Source organism: Cibotium barometz, chromosome 58, assembly GCF_041138505.1.
Source record: "Cibotium barometz isolate CiBa-2024 chromosome 58, ASM4113850v1, whole genome shotgun sequence".
Lineage (NCBI taxonomy): Eukaryota > Viridiplantae > Streptophyta > Polypodiopsida > Cyatheales > Cibotiaceae > Cibotium > Cibotium barometz.
The window spans coordinates 17,801,150-17,826,196 of record NC_141103.1 but is presented as its reverse complement, the minus strand read 5'-3'; the positions used below and the strand labels follow the sequence as shown (position 1 = coordinate 17,826,196).

The following is a 25,047-nucleotide window of genomic DNA, read 5'->3' as shown; positions in this document are numbered from 1 at the left end:
TTAGCCCCACATCAACCTTATGCTAATCTCATTAGTTGTTTACAATTTGTTGGCTTAAACACTAGACCAAATATTCTTTTTAAGACTAATTTCTTGGGGCAACATTGTGCTTCTCCGTCTATTAGGCATTGGACTGCAGCCAAATGTGTTCTTAAATATTTGGAAGGCACTAAAGACTTTGGACTCATTTATCACTACCAACAAGAATCCTCTCCCTCGGATTCTTTATGTCTTCTTGGTTTTTTCGATGTTCACTGGACAAGTTCTCACTCGTCTATGCAATCTACAAGTGAAAATTATTTCTTTGTTAATGGTTGCTTAATTTCTTGGGCTAGCAAGAAACAGCATTGTGTTGCAGTCTCTACAACCAAATGTGAGTATGTAGCTGCATCTTTAGTAGCTCGTGAATTGGTATATGGCTTCTCGTCAATTACTTGTTGATCTTGGACATCCATTATTTTCAAGTACTCCACTTAGATGTGATAATCAATGTGCCATTAGTCTTACAAAGGATTATGTTCAACATAGCAAATCCAAGCATATTGCTATTCATTATCATTATGTTTGACATGAAAGAAAGAAAAGATCAATAATGATTGAGCATTGTCCCACTGATCAGATGATTATAGATATATTCACCAAAGGAATGAGTGAAGCTCGATTCACATCATCACGTGGACAACTTGGAGTTATTTTGCAGCTTCATGCTTTCGAGATTAATACTTTTCACACTCACACCGTGAATAATTAAACTTGTACAAAACGTATTTTTATCTCCTTCTAGATACTCTTTCACATTACGCACATTGATCTTTTGTATATGATATGTATGTATAGGGGCTCAAGTTTTTCCCTTGTACTCCCCAAGGGTTTTTTCACTCGTAGAACTAGAGACCTTTGCTTGGGTGGGGATGTTGGAGCTATATATACTAAACCCTAACTTGACCTAGATCTCACCTATATATACAAACTCATAATTAATATAAATTAGTCTTTTAGGAGCATATATGGTGTAACTCTCTTCCTCCTCCTCTCTCCGTGAGTCACTCTATCCCTATCTCTTTGTGTTATTGTATTTCCAACAAGAAAGATGGTAGAGGTACTTCCCCGAACAATGAACCCATCATTATGTCCAGAATATATCAAAACCTACAACAAGAATAAAAAAAGGGGGACCATCACAAAGCTAGATGGATCTAGAGAGAAGGTTCTCATCAATAAAGCCATAATCAGAGATGCACTACAGTTGCCTCCTCCCATTGAGTATCATGTAAAGTTTATAGGCTATAGTAAGTGTCATTTGAAAAATCAAACTTGATAATCGCTTGCTTCAAAGTAACTCTCCAATGATTCATTGGCGTTCACCATCACATACTGCCTATTTTCTGGGGGCTTCCAATGCCTCTTTCTCTGGTTGATAAACCAGTTGTTGATCTGCTTTTGGTTTAGGCCGGTCACTCTGGCTAAAGATGTTTTCTCGTTCTCCTGAGAAATAGTAAAGATTCATTATTCAGAACACAAGCGAAACTGGAAGATGAGACAGTGTAATGAAAGAAGTAGTCTTGTAACCAGACTCAATAGGCTAAGCAATTCATATATTAATGTAACTATTTTTCTTCCGTGACCCATATATCACATCCACCCGCTGCAACGAGCAGGGATCAAACCTGCATCAGTGCATTGGAGTTCGCCCACCTTACAAACTCAACTGCACGACACGGGGCGCATCAGTGCGCTGAACTTCAACCGCCTTACAAACTTGGCTATGGTGTGGCACAACTCCACCACAAACTTGCGGTTTGCAGCGCCATGCAAGCGTGTTTAACATCCGCAAAATAAACAAAATCCACACACACCTCCCACACCCACACCAACAAACGTGTTTAACATCCGTAACATGAACAACATACACCCACCCCACACACACACACACCCACCCCAAACACACACCCCCAGAGGAACGAACACATGGTATTTATATGAAAGAAAGCCGAGCCAGAACAGCAACAGTGAGACCCATCCAAACCTCTGACGAAATTCACATACATATACTACTTCAATACTTACAGATGGGTAAGGCCACTTGTAGTGCTCACTCCACCAGTCGAGCAGCTTTTGGCGGGCCTGCTTTGGTAGCTTTCCTCTCTTCTTCCTCTTCAGAAACTCTCTCTTTAAACTTGAGATCACGTAGCCACCATACTTACGTAATAGTTTCTCTTTAATCTGGCTGTCGTCGGCTAGCGCGTCTCTTAGATCATCATGGTCTACCTCACAACAGCTTCCATCCAGCTCTTCTTCTGAAGGTCCGATTCTCTCCACCAGCTTCTCCCTGGCTTTAATACCATAATCGATCGATACAACAGGAACTTAGCACTTCCAAATTATCGCAGCTTCATAAACTATGGCAGTTTTCTACATGATCGTAACGACACAAACTGCGCCGGTTCATTAAACAAAAAAATAAACTCAATCTTTCTTCGGTAAGCATTTCTGATTAAAGAAACGAAGATGCGAGTGACCGAAGTATATCACGTATACCTCGCCTTAAGAAAGTGTTTGCATACAGTAGATTGCATATCAGTAGTGGTCCATATGGTTTAATCTGGTTTCAAGGGATCCCTTTTATCTGCAGCGCTAGCTAAAAATCCACTAAAAAGAAACAGACTGATCACGAAGGAGCCAGGGAGTTGGAGCTTTCCAATCCGTTCTCGCTTATGCTTCTCTTTGACATAATGAAAGAAGAAGCTTGTGGGGGCATTTCCCTTGGCCAATCATTTGATCTGGGAGTGGACTCTGGTGCCTGGTACCTTGAGGCTTAATGTGAGCTTGCTCTTGACGAAATCCATCCAGGTCATTGATTAGTGTAGTGACTGTGGTTTCGTTCCTTCTGTTTGCATCGCCTCTGAGAATCTTAGCCTTGGTTTGTTGCGCGCTTGCATGTTTGTCCTGTCCATGTGTACGTACTTGCATGCAGTGGAGGCCTCATTCACTTTTCCACAAGGGAGCAATTCTGGGAGAGCCATTGTAGCCTCCTCCTCAGGTACATATCTCTATGGGCATGGGAGCGCGGACTGCATGATCCTCCACCATGTTAGAATCCCCAATGAGAATGGCTTCGTCCCTTTCTAGGAGGCAACGAAGGTAGTCCCATAGGGCCACCCTTTTAGTAGATTCATCAGGTGTATAGACATAGCATAGGATGTTCCAAGAGAGGATGTTGACTTGCGCATGCATGGACATATTAACCAGTGCTAGGGATTACCTTCAACATTTCCAAATCCGGGGACTCCATACTTATTGCCCACAGTGAGTGCTTGGCCTTTGGCTCTTTCCTCTTTATTGCAGGAAGCCGTTACCTTGAAGCGAGGTGGGGATGTTAGGGTCTTTTAGATGCAGGAGAGTGCGGGTGCTAGGGGACTTACCATCTACCCCCAAGGTGGTATTCCATGGTGGGTCCGGATTGTGCTTACGAGAGGTCTCTGCTTTGACAGCAAGCGAAAAGTGGTTTAGTAGAGGAGCCAACCTAACCTGAGGGGATATCAGATCTGCTCCGTTGTGCATCCCATGTGGGGGAATCTGAAGTCTTTACCTTGGTACCAGAAGAGCATCCTTGTGGATAATCTTTGGCAAAATGGTACGTTTGCCAAACTTTGATAACCATGTTAATCCCAATTCCTTGTGGTGTAGAGAGAGTGAGCTCATCAAGAATATCATTCATTTCATCCTAGAGTATGTGGCATGTGCAAAGACCTCACTCGGTACAAAAAGAACTTTTCCTAACAAACTAGCCATCGTGGACAACTCCGGCCATAGATAGTATGGTAAGTTTGGAAAATTGACCCACATTAGGCACTCATTTTGGAGTACATGCTCGAGTTTGAACACTAGTACCAAGAAATGATATGCACCAGACTACCATTGTAACTAGGCACCAGAGAGCAAAGAGTTCCCCTCTTTGCAAAGGATTCAATCAAGCTATTCCCAAAAAGTATTGTTGACTAAAGAGGCTTTGCCTTGAAACACTACAGAAAACTATCTTTTGACACCATGTTCAATTGGGATACATCTTGCGAAATATAGGTATGTTCTATAGTCTATTGCATGCTTGAACTCCAAGTAGACCCTATCCATTAGGGAGAAAATACGTGCATGAAAACTATCTTTGCATTAAAAGGTCTGTTTTCTTCTAATCTTAGAGAAACCACATGACTAGTCATGGTGAATGGTTTAGAGATATGTAAAAAATGAAAAAACCAAGTTATATAGAAACATGTGCTGATACTCCATAACCCACTGTGCATGTTGGTAAAGTTCCATTATCTATTTAGAATGACAAAATGAAGTACTTCATGTTCTAAACATTACAAAGAGCTTGGTTTTTGTTGGTGGATAGAGGGTCCGCAATTTAGGTTCAATCCTAAGAATGTTTTATGTAAGACATCAAAAATCAGTGCTGTTGGGTTGCAAAGGATAATAGAAATAGCAAGATGTTTACTTTGAATGTTAATATGCTTAAGGTGAAAGAAGCTATATTCGCATATAGGATACGTTTTATTATATATATTGACATATGACACATGTGCATTGTTCATGTAAATATATAGAGGCTGAAGTCCTTGTAGGCTCAAAATATTATTGCAAGTTCGTTAAAGTTTAAGGTTATGCTATGCATAAAGTATGTGAAGTATGTCAACTTGAAAAACAATGCAAACGTACTTTCTTTTATAAAAAGCATGTCAGTGCAAAGCCATTCGGATATAAGGAGATTGAACAAGACTGTAACAATTGCAAGTTGTAGACTTCATATTACATTCATTGATAAGATGACACAAGGAAAGTGATAATTGGTACTTGTGCTATGTAGCATTACCAAGGTATCATATATATCTTTAGGTGTCATTCCATCCTATATAACTTATGTTTGCTTACTTTTATAGATTTAAAGCCTTGGTCGAGAAAGAAAAGGATATGAAGATAAAATGCCTGAGATCAAATGATGGAGGAGAGTATTTTTTCAACAAGTTTAATGATTTCTTTAAAAAGTACGGAATCAAGAGACAGTTCACCATGTAAGTACACTCTGCAAACAGAATGATGTTATAGAGACATTGTAGAAGTGACACATGCCTTAATGTCTAAAAGAATATGCTAAATTATTTTTGGGTAAAAATAGTAACAAATGTTGCTTACATTGTAAATACGACTCCCATTATAGATGTTCATGGTATGACACCTAAACATAGGTTTACAAGGATAAAACAAGATGTGTTTCACTTGCAAATGTTTAGATGTATTGTATATATGCATGTTCCCAATGAAGTGAGAAAAAAGTTGAATCCAAAGGCAAAGAAATACATCTTCATTGGTTATGCTTTAGAGAAAAAGGATACAAATGTTATAATCCCACCACTTATAAGATGTAAGTAAGCAAAGATGTTGTGCTTGATGACATGAGTAGTTGGTATGCCTCATGGAAAGAAACAGAAGATGCAAATAGATGTAAGAAGTAATGATACTATCCCACATATAGAATAGCAATCATAGATGCTTTGTGGACGTCAAGAGTCCTCTAGAAATGGATCCAATGTTAGTCCATGGTCAAGCAGGTTGAGGATAGATGTAGATATAAATGTCTTATGCAAAGGAAAGAAAAAGATAGATTAATCTTTTGTGCCTGATCTATTTCAGCATGCCACTCAACGTTATGTCCTCACTCTATTAGTGAGAAAATCTCTTCAGCTTTTAACTTTAATAGAAAAAATGGTGTTTGTAGAGAAGCACTAGTATGTTACACATACTTTTTAAAGTCTTCTAGACCGCACTATTTTTCCAAGACTAGGATGACTAAAGAAAAAGATATTGTGAGAAATAAAGATGCTACAAAAATTTCTAACAAAAATCAAAAGGAACGTTTGATCTAATGCTACTTTTTCTAGAAAGCGAAAACTAAATCACATGTATATCTTAAATGACATATAAAATCCATGGCACGAGTAGATATGATCAATGAAGATGAGGAGTATAGCCATTTATATGATAGTGATATGTGGACATAGCCTAGTAATGGATCGGGCCACTATTTCTCTTCTTAGGAGACTTTTTTTCCCAAGCATATATATACACACTCTCATGAGTGTGACTAAGTGACCTTATCATGTTACTTACTTATACTTCACTCTTTCTTATCAATCTTCTTTAAGTATTGTGCTTCTCTATATCTATGCTTTCTTGCATGCATTTGCATATGAGTTGTGATACCTTTGTCTCCACTCCAATAATTGGTATCAGGGTAGGTTCTCCTAGCCCTCATCCCCTCCTCCTCATCTCGTTAAATAAGAGTCTCGAAATGAGCTATCCTCTTAGGTGGAGAAGACATACCCTAAAGTTTATTGCTAATATAGATTTTTATGCTTACACTCTACCATTTTTCATGCACTTTGCAAGTCCCATCTTAAAATATAGAGGTCCATGTACTCAAATTATTCAAAAGATATCTATTCCAGGAGCCAATATGAACATAATTAACAAAAATATATGTAGCTATTTTCCACTAGTAGATTGAGAGGGTAAATAATGTACTAGAAGACGTGAATAATGTATGTAAATCAAGGAAAACCCAACTAAAATTAATTCTTACCCTTAGTTCAATTTTCCTATAGTAGTTCTTGGCATAGTTTAATTAAAATGTCTACTTTCAAAGCTATATATGGTCAAGATTGCGAGACATCCATAAATTTTAACAATCCTACTAATAGAGTAGAGGTGTCTCGTGAGATGTTAATGATAATGGAAAAGGATATTAAACTCGTTAGGGAGTGTATGAGTGCTGCTTAGGATAGACAAATGAGTAACTATGATAAGAAGAGGCATGGATAGAATTTAAAGAAGGTGACATGGTGTGTTCTTAAGTTATTGTCAGTGAATCTCTTTTTTTAAATTCATTTCTTGTGAATTCAAGTTATATCATGATGACAATGAGAGTGATAAATTCCCACTGAATGTGAAAACTTTACATCATAGTTTTGTAATTTCTATGTGTTGAGGTTGTGGGTGTGGGGACCTCACAAATATTGTGCACAGGACATAAAACACACCTTTAAAAAATACATCATTAAAAAAAAAGAGTTTCTATAGCCACACTTGAGAGAGTAGATATCATTTTGGGTATGCCATTGAGGCATTAACATAACCTAAAGATCGACCATGACCCACACACCTTTTGGTTAGTGAAAGATGATAAAAAAAACTATGTAAGGTAACAATATAAAGAAGAATTGTGTGCTTTAGTAAGTCATACCCAAGAAAAGAAAAATTTGAGAAAGAAAGATAATCCTCTTTTGGTGTTAATCAATCTATTGATAGCTAATTCTAATGTTCACACCGACTATTCCATCTTAACATCCATTTCTCTCAAAATTCTCTAATTGCTTCATGGACAAAGTACCTTAACATTGCTTCTTAAATCCTGACCAAAGGACAAGAAAATTGTGATAATTCTTCGAAACTATTAGTTTTGTAAAGATCAATATAGAGTTAATATCGTGAATCAAAAGGAAAGAGGTTTGATTAGACCTAGTAGTTCACCATTTGAAGTTCGAGACTTTCTCGTCAAACAATAACAAAACTCTCTGAATTTTAATTTACTAGCATGCTCCTAACAAGATCACCCAAAAAAAACCCGGTCTCTAGAGCACATTACTTATTTGATAAACTCAAAGGGACTAGGGTTTTCAGTAAAATTGAGCTCGAATCAGATTATGGTTAAGTCTACATGGCCGAAGTATATGAAAACACAATAGTGAAAGCATGATCTTTAAAATACAAAGCATTGAATTGTTGTTATGGAAATATATTTTAAGCCCTCTTAAAAATATTATAATTAGAGACGCTTGGATTATCTTTGCGTCAAGCCAAATTATGTTAATATCATGGGTGATGCCATTATAAATATTAATACGTTTGGTGGATATTGACATATGTTTGGGACCTCCAATGTTTGTTTCATATTGGTTTATGTGGAAGAGTGGTTCCTAGCTTACTTACGCCTGGCAAACATGTGTGGTTATGGTTTGTATACTTATGGAATATTTATTTCACCAACTTATTATTGGTTATTTTATAAGTAAAGAGGATTCCGAAGATTGAGTAGAAATTACATAAATTTATTACTTGGCACATCATTTTTGTAAACAAGATTTGTATATACATGTGCTAGTTTGTGCACAAGTTGATTTATTTGAAAAAGCCTTAGTTTATCAAGCATAGACTTAAATTTTAATATTTTGAAAACCATGATATGATTTAAACCCTAGCCTCTATTTATGGACTCTCTGTTTTGAGTATAAGAGAGTGTCGTGCAAAAAAAAAGTATCTTTTTGTATTTTTGGAGGCTATGGCCTAAATTGTAATAAAATAATCTGTAAATACTCATGTTGAGTGGGGAGAGTCCACACACGAGGGCGAATGATTGCACCCAATCTTGGAGTCATGCTTTGTGAGCTAAGTATTTTCTCGTGTTATTTATGTTTTACTCAATTATTAAATATATGGACGATGTAGAATTTGATGAATTAATTTGATTTAATCATCTCTTGCAAAGTTTCTTTAAACTCTATTTTCCTAGAAGAATTAGATCCGTAGACAGTGGTATCAAAGCTAAATCTAGGAAGATGGAGACAAGAATTGAAGGCTTGATTCAAAGGTTCTTGAAGAGTTGCACTCTATTATCCAAGGGACATAGACCAAGGGATAAAGGAAGTAGCAAACCACTCTGCAGAAAACCATGAAACCATCTTCTTGTTCAAAAGTGCTTTTCCCAAGTTCATACCTCACATTGATCCAACCGTATAGATTAAAGCAACTATTGAAGGTGGTTTGGATCCCATGATTCAATTGCTAGACCACTGCTACAGAGAAAAATCCATAATGGAGGATCCTTATTTATCTTCAAATCAATTTCTCTTGAAGAAGCTTTAATCACTTTTTGCAGGCTAAATAAAAGCTTAATGAATTAAGCTTTTCCCTTCTCTCCACAGCGAACATTTGTCTCTCTCTCTCTCTCTCTCTCTCTTCTTCCCCACGACGGCGACAACGTAGTTTTTATCCTCCTTTACAATGTGCAGCCGACGGGTTTTCCAAAGAAAAGAAGTACAGTTTTGTTTTAGCTTTGTAAGCTTTACAAAGCTAAGCTTTAGCTTTAAGCTTTAAAGTGAAGCTTTAAATAAGCTTTAAAATGTTATTTTATAAAAGCTTATCTTTAGAAAACCATTCAAGGATCTCAAAGAAGAAAAAGAGTTTATTCAAAGAAAAAAAATTCAGAGAAATTCACCTCTCAGAGGTGCAAAAAATCTACATAAAGATCTCAAAAAAAGTTTTCTTTACTCTTTCGAGAAATTGGAAGCCTCTTGCTATAAAATTTTCGACATCAAAGAATTATCGACTTTCGGCAAATTCTTGAAGCACGGAATCAAGGCCAACCATCGAACGATGAATTCAACAATTTTAGGGCTAGGTTTTCCATCTTCATTTATTTCTTTGCATTTTCTTTATCTATTTAATTGAAATGGCCACTTTATCCACATCTCCCACTATGCAAGAACAAATCTTAGCACTACAAGAATAAATTGCTAGTAAGCGAGAACTCCAATGCAAATTAGAGCATAACGTGACGCAATTCAAATGCAAAAGCGATTCTTCTAACTCTTCCGACTCAGATGAGGAGGAAAGTGATCATGTTCGACGCACTGTTAAAGCTTCCTTGTGTGCTCAAAAAACCCGAAAAAACTTACGAATCAGTCAAAAGACGCTCACTTTCCAGAATTATCATGGCAAAAAGGATGCACGAGATCTTATTACATGGATTAGCCAACTGAATGACTATTTCTCTAGCAAAAAGTTCTCAAAAAAAGATGAAATTAAATGTGCTTGTAAATCACTTCATCAAAAGTGTTGAGTTATGGTAGAATGTGATCAAATAGGGTGAAATAGACTTTAATATGGAAAGAGTTTCAAAAACTCTTAAAGAAGCATTTTCTACCATCTCAATACAAGGCTAAAGAACGTCAACGATGGGAAACTCTATGCCAGATTGAAAAAGAGAATGTCCAAGCTTATATTAATAAATTTTAGAGTATTCTTTTACAAGTTCAAGTAATTGAAAAAGTCTAGGAGAAAGAACAACGTAGAAAATTTATTGCTAGACTTAAGTCTACCATTAGAGCTGATTTTAATATGTTCTATCCACATGACCTTAGTTCTGCTATGGACCTCGCTTTATATTCAAAACATAAAACATCTATATCTAAAGACTTCAAGATGGAAGGTTAATCTTTTATCAATTCTACTAAATCTTCTTTCCCTTCTAGTACTTTTGATAAATCCAAGATGCAAAAAGGTAAAGATGTGATTAAACGAGATGCTCGAAAACATCTATATCTAAAGATTTCAAGATGGAAGGTAAATCTTTTATCAATTCTACTAAATCTTCTTTCCCTTCTAGTAATTTTGATAAATCCAAGATGCAAAAAGGTAAAGATGTGATTAAACGAGATGCTCGAAAACACAACAACAACAAACCCTCGAATGGTCAACCTAAGAATCGAATCTTCAGATGCTAGAAATGTCACAAGGAAGGACACCTCACACAAGACTGTCCTGACAAAAAAGAAGAATTCCATAGCTATGGCTTGACTCAATGTTATTGAAGAAGACGACAATGATTCTTTCAAGCAAGAGGGCAACTCTGATCCCGACTATTTAGATGAAGCTACGCTTTCAATTCATGCTTTATTAAGAATTCAAGGAAAAATAAAAGAAAAAACAATTTCTATATTGCACGATGATGGTAGCTCGCATGATTTCATTTCTAGAAAAGCATTGAAAGCAATTAACCTAAATGAATCGTACTCTAGTTACAAAAGTAAAAGTTACATTTTAAGGTAGGAGCTGGAGTGCTGCCAAAGCAACCTCTGAGATAGCGACTTCGTGAAGAGGTCCACCGCACTGTCCTCTGTCGAACAGAACTGTAGCAAGATGTCATGAGCAATGATCTTTTCACGAACAAAGCGCCTCTAGATGACCAAGGATTCCACCAGTGGAAACCCAATCATGCCAAGTAACCTCTGCAACTTCACCACCTCTCGCAAGCAGCACCATAAGTAGCCCGGTACTCTGTCTCTGTCGACAAGGTAGGAGATAGCTGCCTCTTACTGCTCCATAAAATTGCTCCTAAGATGAGAGTAAAACTGTCACTTGAAGTAGATATCCTCGTGTCTGGATCTCCTCCCCAATCTGAGTCACTCCAACCGTGGAGTCAGACTCTATCCATCAATCCCCCTCCTGTGTAAAAGATTCCAAGATCCTTTGCATGCTGTAGAAACCACAAGATACACAATCCTGCCTCACAAAGAGTCCTTTGCAAACATGAGCTCAATAGCCTCATCAAGAGCACCCGTCCAATCTGGTATACATCAACCAAATCAATGAACCATTCTGCTTACGAGTTAGAGAGGTGCCATACTACTCACAAGGATCAACAACTGTTACAGTGGGATGCCAAGTCCTGGAAAACCTGTTGAAGACCACTCAAGCCCTTCAAAAACCTGTAACCAACCCCCTCTGAATCCGAAACCACAAAGCCTAGAGAATGTGCAACATCCATCTCCTTCTACTGCAAGTAATCAACTGTCACCTGCCTGGCTTTCTAAGAGGTTCCCGTGGAAAGAACTTCCTCATCTACAAGAGTGTCTTTGTCCCGAATACTATGAGACATCAAAGCATAAGTTATCTATAAAGTTTTCTATGACTGATGAACACAGGAACCTCCAACATATGTACTGGAAAGTTCCTACCAACTGCTGCCATCAACTGGCAAGCTATCCTCCATCTGGTCCCCAAAAGCCTACAACGTATCCACACTTAAGTTGCCATTACCAGACTACCACTCATCACAAAACAGAGGACCTGGGAGAGAGAGTGCTAAAAGTTTGTAAACTCCATTCTCCACTCCGCCTTCCCAAACTACCTGGCATGTTGCCTTGTACCGGAGAGCAACAAAATGCTCATCAAACTCCACCTGTAGGCAAGTGAAGAATCCTTAGCATCAATCGTGAAGACTCCAGCATTTGTGCACCTGGAGGTGATGGACATCGATGTTTCATTTTCTTCGGGCAGGGAGGAGGTTGGAGGACTCCCCGTACGGATACTCAAAAGTGGATTCTAGACAATGGTGCTTCTAGGCACATGGCTCCTTCCTGTTCAGATTTATAGGATCTCTGCAGGTATTTTTGTCACATTCTTACTGGGGATACATCCACTATCCCAGTTTATAGTGAGGGCAGGTTGGAGATAGTTCCCAATGGTAGAGGGGGGAAGCATTCCTCCCTTCTCGGTGTTTCCCTTGGGACACTACCTCCAATAGTGCCCTTTCTCGCCATAATCATTACAGGTCCTCTCTGCCTTCAGTTTCTCGTGGTTCTCAGAAGACTTCTATGAAGAAGCCTTCCCTTTGTCCTTGTTGTTACAGTCTTTCAACCGTTGGCCAGTTAAGGCCTCTGAACCTCTTTCCTGTGTGGAGGATTCGAGAATCTTTCCTCCCGGTCAAGGCCATGGGCACAAGCGCCTCCCACGTGATGGTGCTGAGCCTACCACTGGTAATCAAAGACAAGTAGAATGTGAGTACTGAGAGGGAAAATGTGAGAGCAATGTTATGGCCATGTCCTCTGATGATATCTCCTTGCCAGCTAGAAGAACTTCCTGTTGAAGAGCCTGCAGCTTGTTCATGTGCTCTCGCATCATCGATGACTTTGCAAGGTTCATAACCCGCATCTGTACTTCCAAGGAAATCCTCGTCATGGACAATACCCTGTCATAAAGAGAAGCCAAATGCTACCATATACCTTTGGCCAGTGTCATATGCTTTAGATCATTGATTACCTGTGGTGTGCAGTTGAGGAAGATAAATGAGCAGACCGTGGCATTGACACGATCCCACAACTATGCTTGTTCCTCCCGGTCCTTGCGAATCGACGGTAACTCCCCTTCCTCTACCTCCGGCCGTGGAACCCCAACAACGATGAAATATCAGCAAGGTCGTAAGACTCCAGAACAAATTACATCATAACCTTCCATATGCCGTAGTTATTCTTGTCCAACTGACACTCCAGTGGGAATGTGGGGAGTGTTGGGATCTTTACATGTCTCTTAACCATCTCAATCAGATCTGCCATTGCGGGGATGTAACTGAAAAGGGTGGGTGGGTGGGAACAAAGAAGAACTTACACTTGCAAGTGGCTTTCCAGCAAATCATCATGTCTTCCTCTTGCTTCTCTTCTTGAATAGTCTAAAATAGTCCACCAATCAGCAACACAACAATCACCCTCATGCTCACACAAATCCCAAGAACTATCAAGAGCATAGGGCTCTAATACCATGTCAGAATATGCAACGGAGATGAAGACAAAATTTGAGAACACAAGAGCAAGTGCAGAAAATAAACAGCAATGGAGAGAGAGAGAGAGAGAGAGAGAGAGAGGGAGGCGTGTAACTCTACTCTATATACACAAGGAAAATCCTGAATACAATACAACAATGGCAAGGGACTATGGGGCCATTTTATATGGCCCCAATGATAAAGTCGACCTATAGAAAGGCAACCGACAGCACAAAAAACTCCACTTGCTGAAGTGTACAGTCGGCTAGTAGCAGGGGTGTCGGCGAGCATATGTGAAGTCCACGACTCATGCAAATCAGTCGGCCAGCTCTGCAGTATGTACACTGATGTAGTCGTCCAACAACAAGGTCCTCCTACCACCACAGGGCAACCATCCAAAACGAGAAAAAATGAAAAAAAAATGAAGGAAAAATACGAAGAGTGGGGAAAAATGAGAAAACACCTAATTTGGGCGGGCACACCCCTGGTGTATATGTATAGACATGAGATGACTTCTAACAGGTTCTAATCTTGCATCTCATGTTAATGCAGGTCATGCTCGTATTGCTAGTTTACGTAATTGAAGAGGAACATGTCTCCTTTGATGAAGCAAAGAAATCTAAATGTTATGTTCATCCCACACTTGGATGCCACGTATAGATTTAAACAAGAAGGTGCAAGACCTAGAGTGGAAACTCGTCCCATGCGAGCCCAGTCTGAGATGAGTCAACCTAGATTCCACCCTATGCAAAAGAGATCTGATGTGCATTGTCGTGCACATGAAGCAATGCCAGTCTGTACTGCAAGTCTTGCTTTGGAATAATCTCAGATGATCTGTATATTTGATTTGCAACCAGATGCCGGACATTTGTAGAAGCATGTAGGATTTGCATCATGTAGAAAAGGGGGTCCGAACCATAAGGCTACCCCAAACAAAGCCTAAGGCTCTTGCATGCCCATGGAGTAGGCTTAGTGCCACCCCAAGGGACCAAGAGATCCCCAAGTTGTGCCCCCAAGCCCTAATGTGGGCTAGGCAGCCGCCAAGCCCTCCCCAACCAGTTGGCCAGAAACCCACACAGCCTACGTAGGGGCTCCCCAACAGCCCATCATTTGTGCATGGATGTAAAGCCACTTATAGAGTCTGAAACAATGGCAAAAAGTAACATTAAAAGCAATTTTATCTAGTCATGAGGATATTCAGTAGGCTGACCCTTGTATGGGGTAGCAACCATTTGAAGGGGTATAAAAACTCAATAGTAGAAGCATCTCATAATTCACAAGTGGTGGTGCGGTTCAAGGGCCAAGACAGCCAAGAGAAAGTGCTTCAACCAATGTGAAAAGTGCAACTTTAAATTCCGTCTTTATTTTTAGATTTGCATCATTCTATTAAGCAAATACACCATTAAGCAAATACACCATTTTTAAATTCTATTAAGCAAATACACCATTCGTGGTGGAGGCCCTAGACAGGATATTTGGGACCCAACATTGTGTCCTCTTCTCCCTCCGTCCCTCCCTCTCTCTCTCTCTCTCTCTCTCTCTCTCTCTCTTTATTTTGTACACATATTCTTTATTATTGTGCTTTATAATCATCATGAATGATTGTTGAATTCTCAGCATTGAATTAACCGATTCTTCCACGAAGCTTCTGCGTGCTACATTGGTATCAGAGCCTTCTTCATGTGTGAAGATTCAGCTCAAAAACTCGACAAAAAAATTTTAAAAAAAATTATCGCTAGGCTCTGACGGACCACCCCTTTTGGCATGAATCCTACCCACAAGAGGACGGTTGGTTTTTAGCCTCTGGTAGTCTCCCACACACGTAGTGGATGGTCAAATTGTCCTTCGTAAAGGTAGTGCATTTTGTATCTGTGGCGAGCTACCACAAAGAGAGAGAATGACGAACCTTGGAACAAAGTGCACGAGGTAGTCCTTCGAGGGAGAAAAACATGAGTGTGAAGGATATGTTCTAGCAGATGATACGCGCACTCGCGCAACATAGCACCAAATTGGAAGAGCAGAAGGCACAGATCTTGGCCTAGAAGAGCGCACCCAGTTTCGAGCCCCTATTTCTCCATCTCCTCCTCCCACTCCTTTCGTTTCCCAGATCCTGATAACAGATCCTCTCTTTTGAACGGTTGCAACTACAACCGAGTTCTATGCTCAAGTTGCAAATGCATGCACTGGAGATTTGAATGATGGAAGACTGTGCAGTAGCATCCTATGCTGCTACACAAAGATGCAAAGCGACATGTGGAACATGAAAGATACCTTGCAGGTTTGGAGGCAAGAATAACACCAGTAGCTTCCTTGAGTCATTTTCATTTTCACGAGAAAATGAACTTTAGCAAGTATAAATAATGGTAAAGTTGACCCCACAATGATGCCCGAGACCATGAGTATGAGCACAACAAATTTCTCAAGGTCTTTGGTTACATAGGTTTCCAACGAGATGTTGTCTTGTTTGACAACAGTAGCATAGAGGATGTGGTCATGGAACTGGCCGCTCGGCGATCCCATTTTGTCTTGACTTCAGTGGATAAGAAAGTTGAGAGTTTTAGCACATGCATGACAACGAGCATCAAGTTTAAATCTCGAGGTACTAAATTGGTGATTCATAGCATAGAGTTTGTATGAGATTTTACGATTTTCCCTCTCGTAGGAGCAACCATAATTATAGGAAATTAATAGTTTCATAATTTTCAACCAGATATTGATTGGGACACACACACTTTTCAAATTATCTAGAATATGTACAAAGCCTAAGTGACCATCATGTGTGAGCCAATAATCCCAAACTCTCCTCTTATAAGCCATTTACAAGCTAAACGACAAATCATGAAAGGTACACAATGTGCAATGATATACATCCAGACTACCCAAATGGTAGCGAGTGCTTCAAAGAAGCACCAAACTCTCCATGATAAGTTCTAGAAGATTTTTCTTCAAGACAATCTGTATTCCCAGCTCCCCCCATCTATACCGGAGGACCACAAGATAGACCTCCTCCCAGGATCGGATTCCCCGAGGAAGTTTCCATACTGCATGTCCACGGCAATGGAATTGGAGTTGGTCTACCAACTCCAAGAACTATAACAATTTGGCTTCATACATCCCATTATTTCACCATTTACAGCACCTATCATGTTTGTCAGACTGAAGTTTTTTTCTTCTCGATTGTGTGTTGATTATCGTGCATTGAATTAATTATATTATTGAGAGGCTAAATGGGACTAAGGTGTTCTCAAAAGTGGACTTGAAGAGTGGGTACCACTAGGTGAGGATTGTTGAAGGGTATATCCCGAAGACAATGAATTTGTGGTCACTTCGGTATGGAATAGAATCACTATGAATTTGTGGTCATGTCTTTTGGCTTGACGAATGCCATGTCCCTAGTTTGCAATTGCATGGAGAATCCATGTACAAGAGTATTTCTATGGCAGATTCTAAAGATAAGTCCACTAAGTACTTTCTTTATAGGCTAGAGGCTAGAGAACACTGGTGAGGAAAAATAATCTTTAATAAAAAAATTCAAAGGGAAGAGTTAAAGTAAAGAATGCTTTCGGAATCCTAAAACTTTGTCGGCATATTTTAAGAGACTTAAGTGTGGTCAACCCTTTTAAACCAAAAGTAGTTACATCATGTGCTGAATCGCATAATTCTGTATAGATACATGGTGAAGTTGAACTGCAAGATCAATGAGATCCTCATTCAATTGGGGAAGATGACAAATGGGATAATATGACATGTCAATGAATCATGGGCATGAGGACATGAGATGCCTTATTCCATGACTTCTGTTTGAGAATTAGCATGATCCTAAGCTAATAGGCAAGTTTCTTATTTTTAGTTCCATTTTTTCTACTTGCTTCAAACAAATACTAACTTGGGAGTGGGAAGCCTCTTGGTCACAAAGTATCGAACATACTACTTTAGGGTTTGATATTCCACATAGACTCGAACTGCTTATGTTTCAGTGCTAGTCCTTGTACAGAAGTCAAGGTCTCTTTGAAGAACTTGGTGGTGAAAGGTAACCCTAGTAATTGTTTAATTTAATAATTTATAACCAAACATTTTGGATGATCAGTCATAGCTTTCCCTTCATGTGTGAGAAAGGCCTCCATGTGACAACATCCAACCACGTCACTTTTTTGGGCGAGATGGAGTTGGCTGAAGATAGTCATGTGCACAAGCTCGTGAATGCATGGAAGTGTAAAGTGCTCCCCTTCGTTTTTAGTATTGTTGACCAGTGTTAGTTGGATTAAGTACCAATGTTAGCTGGATTAAGTTCACCCACATTGTGGCTCACATCTAGTCTTTTATACGTATAATAGTGACTACCAAAATCTAAACTACCATATTTAATTAAAAAAACTTGTGGTTGAAAACAACATTGAAACCTTGTTACCATTCTTTGTTCAAGCCTTTTCTCTTGATTTTTTCTTTGCCTATGTTTTGCCTCTTAGATCAGAAATTTTGATACCATAATGACATCTCTCAATTCCATGTTAGTCTAGGTATTCTATCATGTGCAATGTTACAAATCCTCCACATGTTTGAACCTAGTAAACACTTGAAATGTCATGTATGATGTGAGAAGGCCATTATTAGTAGTAGTAAGAAAAAATCTTATCTATGTAGTTGGATACATAACCATGTCAAGTAATATGAGAGAAGAACCATCCTTGATCGTGCATGCTTCAAATGTACAAGATATAGCCAAAACCGTGTCAAGTAATAAGAGAGAAGCACCTTCCTTGGCCATGCATGGTTCAAATGTACAAGACAAATCCAATATCATGTCAAGCAACAGGAGAGAAGCACCTTCGTGGGCATATACAAAGTACATGGCATGATTATTGCGAGGAGTATGTTCCTATTTCTTAAGAGGCCTCTAGGCCAAATGGTTGAATTTCTTTTATTGACCCAATCCCAATGACTACTCCTTGGGAGGCCGTAACTAAGGACATGAACTTTGTAGCTCCTAAAGTGGATGTCTCATTATCATTGCATTTCCCACCAATGGAACATTCATCTATCTCATTATTTTTACATATCCCACCATTGGAACATTCAAATATCTCATTATCATTGTATATCCCGCCAATGGAACATTCAAGTATCTCAATATCATTGTGTATCCCACCAATGGAACTTTCAAATATTGCTTCCATGTGTGTGAGAACTCTGAATATCCCCTTAGATAGCATTGAAGTCCCACCCACCCAAACCAATGTTAGTAATGCAAAGAGGATAAAGGTGAATGATGTAGTGTAGGACTATAAGTAGACATTTACACTTCTAAAAAGATATGAGGATGTATGGTGACATATTAACAAGGTAAATTTACAACCCAAGGTTTGGAAGAAACTCTCAGATGCAATCAACAAGGACACTAATGGCACCTACAATCCAAATCAAACCAGGAATAGAATAGACACCTTGAAGAAACAATATAAGAAAGAAAGAACAAATCAAAACCCAAGGTAAATTTACAACCCAAGGTTTGGAAGAAACTCTCAAATGCAATCAACAAGGACACTAATGGCACCTACAATCCAAATCAAACCAGGAATAGAATAGACATCTTGAAGAAACAATATAAGAAAGAAAGAACAAATCAAAACTCATATGAAGTGGATGTCTCATTATGGGAAGAACTTAATGTTGATAACAGCATTGAAACTTTGATACCATAAAGTCATCTCTCTCGATTCCATGTTAGTGTTGTTATTATATGTGTAGTGAAACAAATACTCCCAACAAGTACAAATTCTCCACATGTTTGGGCCTACTAAACACTTGAAATGCCATTATCAATACAAATTCTATGTATGATGTGAGAAGGCCATTATTAGTAACAATAAGAAAAGCTCACAGAATATTATTATCTATGTAGTTTGATACATTTCCATATCAAGTAACAAGAGAGAAGCACCTTCCTAGGCCATGCGTGTTTCAAATGTACAAGATATATCCAAGTAATAAGAGAGCAGCACTTTCCTAGGTCGTGCATTCTTCAAATGTACAAAATAGATCCAATATCATGTCTAGTAACAAGAGAGTAGCACATTCCTAGGTTGTCCGTCGTGCTTCAAACGTACACAGCACATGGCACGATGATTGTGAGGAGTATAAGTCTCTTTCTGAAGATGCCTCTAGGCCACAAGGGCAACATGGTTCAATTTCTTTTACTGACATGACAACTACTCCTTGGGAAACCCTAATTAAGAAAATGATATTTGTAGATCCGAAAGTGGATGTCTCATTATCGCTACATATCCCACCAATGGAAAATTCAAATATTTCTTCCACGTGTGTGGCAAAACTTAAAAAATCCCCTTAGATAGCATTGGAGTTCCACCCACCCAAACCGATGTTAGTAATGCAAAGAGGACAAAGGTGAATCTTGTAGTGTAGGATGATAAATAGACATTCACACTTCTAAAATGATACAAGGATGTATGGTCACATATCAAGAACGTAAATTTACAAGCCAAGGATTGGAAGAAACTCTTAGATGCACTCAACAAGGACACTAATGGAAATTCTATAATATTTTAAATACATTGTGGAGTAGTATTCCAAAATGCTTTGGATTGAATGAGACTTTTGATAGTGAAGTACCTTCCCCTCATTTGTATGAGTCTCTGTCGTTGAGGTACATGCTTGTTATTAGCTGCCTTGCAATGTTTTCCATAATCATAGTGTACTTGGAGAAGGAGGGTTGGATGAAAACGTAACCTTTTGATGAACCATCCACTCCAATATTTGGTTATCCGAGGCAGGATTAGAGAATAAGCACAAGTCCTTCTATGCATATAGAATGTCCTACGAGTCCTTTCATGTTTTGTGTGCATTGATAAATGCCTCATTTACCTTGCTCTAATAATGAGAAGACGACTCGTGATCCCATATCAATCGAGCTTGCATTAGCAATAATAGTGTGGAGATCAGAAAATTGGCATTCATCCATTTGCATATCCCAATTTTTTGGTGTAGGTGAGTCACCAATTCATGAATATATGCGTAGATTTTTGGGTATCTTGTGTGCACGAAAAATATTCAAGAGACATGGTATTAGTGCACCACATGGTAACCATCTTTACGGTATCATATTAGAGTTCAAAGTATTGACATCATTGCCTAGCATATGTGGTTTTGTAGATGGCTTGCACACCAAGCTTCAATGGAAGGCACCAAAAAGCTATTTCCCTACCCAGTATGTGTAGACTACAAGGTATTATGGACTCTAGGAAGATATCCAGAAGTACCATATGGTGCAATGCTCAAGAGGATGCATGACTCAACATATTTCAAAGTGTGTAGGCTGTATAAACGTTTAAAGAATACATGTACTTAATATCCCTACGTTGCAATCACATGGAGAATCTGTAGGGCCGTATATTGTGGTAGATTCTACATATAAGTCCACTACTTTCTTGGTCAACCCTTATCAATCGAAGTTTGGAGAACATTTACGTGAGAAAATAATGTTTGATAAACATTTGTCAAAGGATAGAGTTAAGTTAGAGAATGCTTTGAGGATCCTAGAACATCGTTGATATATTTTAAGGGACTTAAATGTGGCCATGACTTTTGTACCAAAAGTCGTTGCTACATGTTGTTTATTACATAATTTTGTACAAATGCGTGGCGAAGCTGAACTGCAAGATCAACGAGATCCTCATGCAAATGTGGAAGAGATAAAAGGGCTAGCATGGGGTGTCAATGAATCATGGGCATGGATACATGCTACCTTGTTCCACTACTTCCGTTTGAGAATGCAACATGATCGCAGGCTAAGCAAGTCCGTTATTTCTAGTCTCATTTTTTTGTTCACTTTCTTCGAACAAACACTGATTGGGAGTGGGCGGTGGGTGCCTCTTAGTCGCTAAGTAACAAACATGCTACTTTGGGGTTGGAGTCTCCATAGGCTTATACGGTTTGTGTTTGAGTACAGAAACTTGTATGAAAGTAAAGATCTCTTCTAATAGTGAAACATAACCCTAGTAACTGTTTAATTAAGAACTTACCTTTTTGGGTGACCGATCAGAGCTATCCCTTCATGTGCAAGGAAGGCCTGTGTCTGGTGACCTACCTCCGGCCTAGTCACTTTCTATGCCGGAGAGGAGATAGTCATGTGCACATGCTCTCTCTCTCTCTCTCTCTCTATATCTAAATACGAACACCCACATACCCGCACCTGTTTCAAAAGTTGTCTTGTTGTCTTTGCTAAGTGCATTGAGTTCTTTTTGCATCCGCTTTAGAAAGGTTTTAGCTTCTTTGAAGGATTCTGTCAACTCGTCATGATATTTTTGTAGCCTATCACAATACACGTACTGCAATGCAAACAGTGATGTTGTCAAAGTTAAAAATATACATTGCCTGTTTCAAGGCAGCTAGAAATCATGAGAGGCATAGAGTTTAGGCATACCATGAACTCATCAAGTTCCGGGTCTTCCCCAATAGCAGTTGTTGCTGTTCCCGATGGAAAGCTCTGATACTCTTTGCAGACCTCATCAAGGACAATGAGCGCCTCCGGGGAAGCTCCAATCTAATTAGGCTCATTGTTAGAATGAGGTCTAGATATTGTTAGGTGTGTACACCCCGTTGTTCGTGTAGCCTCTACAACATGCAATACTGCTGTAGTGGAAAAGAAAATAAAGAATTACCTTGTGGCAGTTTGCATAAGATAGTACGAGTTGAGAGAAGTAAGGGTGCGTGATAATCTTTGATTTTTGGCTTTCCAGGTCCGATGCAGATACAGATGCATCATGTGAAGTAAATGCACCTGGCCTGGCAAGCATGGATGAAGATTCTAGCTGGTCGCATTTTTGCCAATTGGAAGTTGCCTCGGCCATTCTCCATGTTCTTTCCTGGTTGCTTGCAGGTAATACCGCCTCATCAATATGGCTATCGAAGTGACCTCTGGATAAATGATGATTTTGATCATGGGTGTGGATGTGTAGAGCTTGCAGATGGGTAGCATTACTAGGTTGCAAGGGGACATTCTGTGAAGAAGGTTGTGATGTAATTGCGTGGTTCATGTAATAGGTGTGGACTGGTCTGTCAAGAGCATGAGCCTGTGTAGTCGCCAACAGATGCTGCTCGTTTTCTTGAACAAGTGTCATCATGGAGCCGGCCGTTCCCTCGTAATTCATCGCTTCGCGAATTGTTGCAGTCGGCTTCATATCAGATCCCAAATGGCTGTTGTAATCCATCCCGACAACTCAAGTAACCTGGCGCACAAAAATAGCTTGTTCGTGGTTAGGAAAGATTGTACAGTAATAATTTAGTCAGAAGCGCAACCAAGATTAAGGTTTTTAGACACGATTAAGCGCAAGCAAGATAGGGGATTCAAAAAGAGAAGATTGTTTTGCTGGAGGTGGAAATTCTAGTAGCTACTGTTGGGTTATCACATGACTAGAAGTTGTGGTGGATTATCCAATATATAAGAGCATGGGAAGTTCAAGAGCCATATATAGGGTGTAGTGGTCCTACGGCCGGGTTTTTGGGAGGAGCAACGTTTAGGAGATGGGAGCCTAGCCATCGACGTTGCTCAATGCCTTAGGGTGGTGTGCGTGTTGCTGCTGCGTGACTTTGACGTGGTATTAAAGCTTGGCCTATGTGGTCCTGGGTGGTCCTAACCTTTGTTTGATCAAGGTAGTCGAATTGGAAGGTGTTGGAAGCGGCAATTCTCGTAGCTACCCTGGAGTGATCGCATGACTAGAAGTTGTGGTGGATTATCCCATATGTAAGAGCATAAGAAGTCGAAGAGCAATATATAGGGTGTGGTGGCACCTTGTCATAGATCACTTTTTCGACCGGGTTTTTTTGGGGGAGCAACATCTGAGAGACAGAAACCCAACCACCAACGTTGCTCAGTGCCCTAGGGTGATGTACGTGCTGCTTCTGCATGACATGTTTACCATCCAAACTTTATTCTATAGGGGTTACAATGAAAATTAAGCAGTGTTGTAGTCGATCATGCTTACCAGCAGATTTAGGAGCTCGCAGGCCTTGTTAGGGCTCAAAAATCAGGCTCGAAGGTACCAAAAATATAAACAGTGAAGCTGGAAAAATCACAATTAGATCAAAAGGCTTATGAAGGTTTAACAAATTGAGATAAAACACATGATTCGGTGAGTTGCCAAGCTATGCAACAACAACAATCAGAACGAATGAACGAATTCGAAAGAGTTATGATGGCTTACCTTAACCAAGCTTCACACGGCATCCTTGGAGGGTTCACAGGGTACTGAGACTTACGGAGGCAAAGCATGTTGACCAAGCGATGAACGAAGCGGAAGTTCGATGGTTGGAAGCCGGTAAAGTGTAAGGTATGCCAAGGGAAGGCGGAGAGCCGGCAGAAAAACGCTGCAAGTGCGCCGCGATTTCCTAGGCGCGACTGGCGACAGCTTCTCGCGGGCGGGCCGAGGTGGGGATGGAAAAAAAGCAGGCAGCCACCAGGATAGTGCAGGTTATAAAAGCGTTGTTCTGCACGAGGGCGTTCATCTTCTTCTCAGGGTTCGCCGTAGAGGCGTTTCTGTCGGAAATTGGAAGCTCCCGGGGTATTGGAAGCCATAGATCTCGCGTCGGACGAAAAGGCAAGGTTAGCAAAGGTGTATGCGTAAGGTACGAATAAGGGCAGGGGGGAGGAGGATGAACAGAAATACGCTGCAAGTGAAAAAAAAATCTATGAACGAGTGGCGGCAGGTAGAATTACTAAGAACGAGTGGCGGCAGGTGCTCATGGAGGGGCGGGTGGGGAAGTAATTAAGGAAGCAAGCGCTCAGCCGAGTGCAGGTTTTTGGGGGCGTTGTCCGGCAGCTTCTACTACTGAGTGTGCCGTTCTCCTTCTTCGTTTCTGGGTTTGGTTGGAAGCTCCAGCACGGTCGGTCGGTGGCGACAGCGCTACAGGAAAATACGCAAAACGGTAAAATACTAGGTTTCACTGTGGCGAGGAAAAGGAGAAACTTACCGCCTGGATTGCTGAGCCTTGATTATGGGTTCATTCAGGGGAGCTTTGGAGGGGTGAAGTGGGATTGCAGTGTTGTTCTGCTTTTGGGGGCGGGTGCCACAAATTATCATTTTTTCTAACCGGTTTTTATTGACTATTTAAATTCAAAGGCTAGGCTAGATTATGATCAATTTATGGAAATTTTAAAACTATAAAGTTTATTTCAATAGGGCTTACAATGACTTAAAAATAAAATTCATTAATTAATTGAAAGAATATAAATCTATTATCATTGTTCTTGCCTTTCCCACAGTATTCACCCACGAGCTACTCTTTATGGATATTTTATTTTGTCAATGACCATCTTATTTTGTCACGTGACAAGAGTGTACAAGGGGAGATAGACTCCGACAGCAGCGGGTCCCCATTAGTTACACTAAAGAAGAGTTTATTACTCATACTGTGTGGGCAAGGGACAAAAACATAGAAAAAAAATTGTCCTTTCTAATGTAATAAACTCTTCTTTAGTTACACTAAAGAAGAGTTTATTACTCATACTGTGTGGGCAAGGGACAAAAACATAGAAAAAAAATTGTCCTTTCTAATGTAATTTTCATGAGAAAAAAAACAGTTGCCACAATTGGATTAGAGATTCA

The 25,047-nt window shown here is 39.6% G+C and overlaps 1 protein-coding gene across 3 annotated transcripts; it reads right to left on the bottom strand.

Moving 5' to 3' along the window:
* Nucleotides 1–1,082: 1,082 nt before the first annotated feature.
* LOC147605979 (homeobox protein knotted-1-like 1) lies at nucleotides 1,083–24,315 on the bottom strand. 3 transcript variants are annotated; one of them, XM_086792790.1, is made up of 8 exons: nucleotides 23,647–24,315; nucleotides 23,428–23,505; nucleotides 23,234–23,281; nucleotides 22,105–22,671; nucleotides 21,867–21,986; nucleotides 21,636–21,771; nucleotides 2,068–2,333; nucleotides 1,083–1,485 (listed from the first exon to the last, which is right to left on the bottom strand). In XM_086792790.1, exons 4-8 carry the CDS (start codon nucleotides 22,651–22,653, stop codon nucleotides 1,309–1,311), a joined length of 1,248 nt encoding a protein of 415 aa, XP_086648916.1. In that variant the 5' UTR covers nucleotides 22,654–22,671; nucleotides 23,234–23,281; nucleotides 23,428–23,505; nucleotides 23,647–24,315; the 3' UTR covers nucleotides 1,083–1,308. The 3 variants fall into 3 exon arrangements, with proteins under 3 accessions (XP_086648916.1, XP_086648915.1, XP_086648917.1); XM_086792789.1 differs by having other exon boundaries at nucleotides 23,234–23,344; nucleotides 23,647–24,314; XM_086792791.1 differs by lacking the exon at nucleotides 23,234–23,281.
* Between the last annotated feature and the right edge of the window lie 732 nt (nucleotides 24,316–25,047).

Bases quoted from the DNA above. Each gene is read 5' to 3' on its own strand.
- LOC147605979 (XM_086792790.1), bottom strand. From the start codon at position 22,653: ATGGATTACAACAGCCATTTGGGATCTGATATGAAGCCGACTGCAACA. The intron at 21,772-21,866 runs GTATGCCTAAAC...TTTGCATTGCAG, and splicing joins CGGAACTTGATGAGTTCATG to TACGTGTATTGTGATAGGCT. The intron at 1,486-2,067 runs GTAAGTATTGAA...ACTATTTCTCAG, and splicing joins ACAAGTGGCCTTACCCATCT to GAGAACGAGAAAACATCTTT.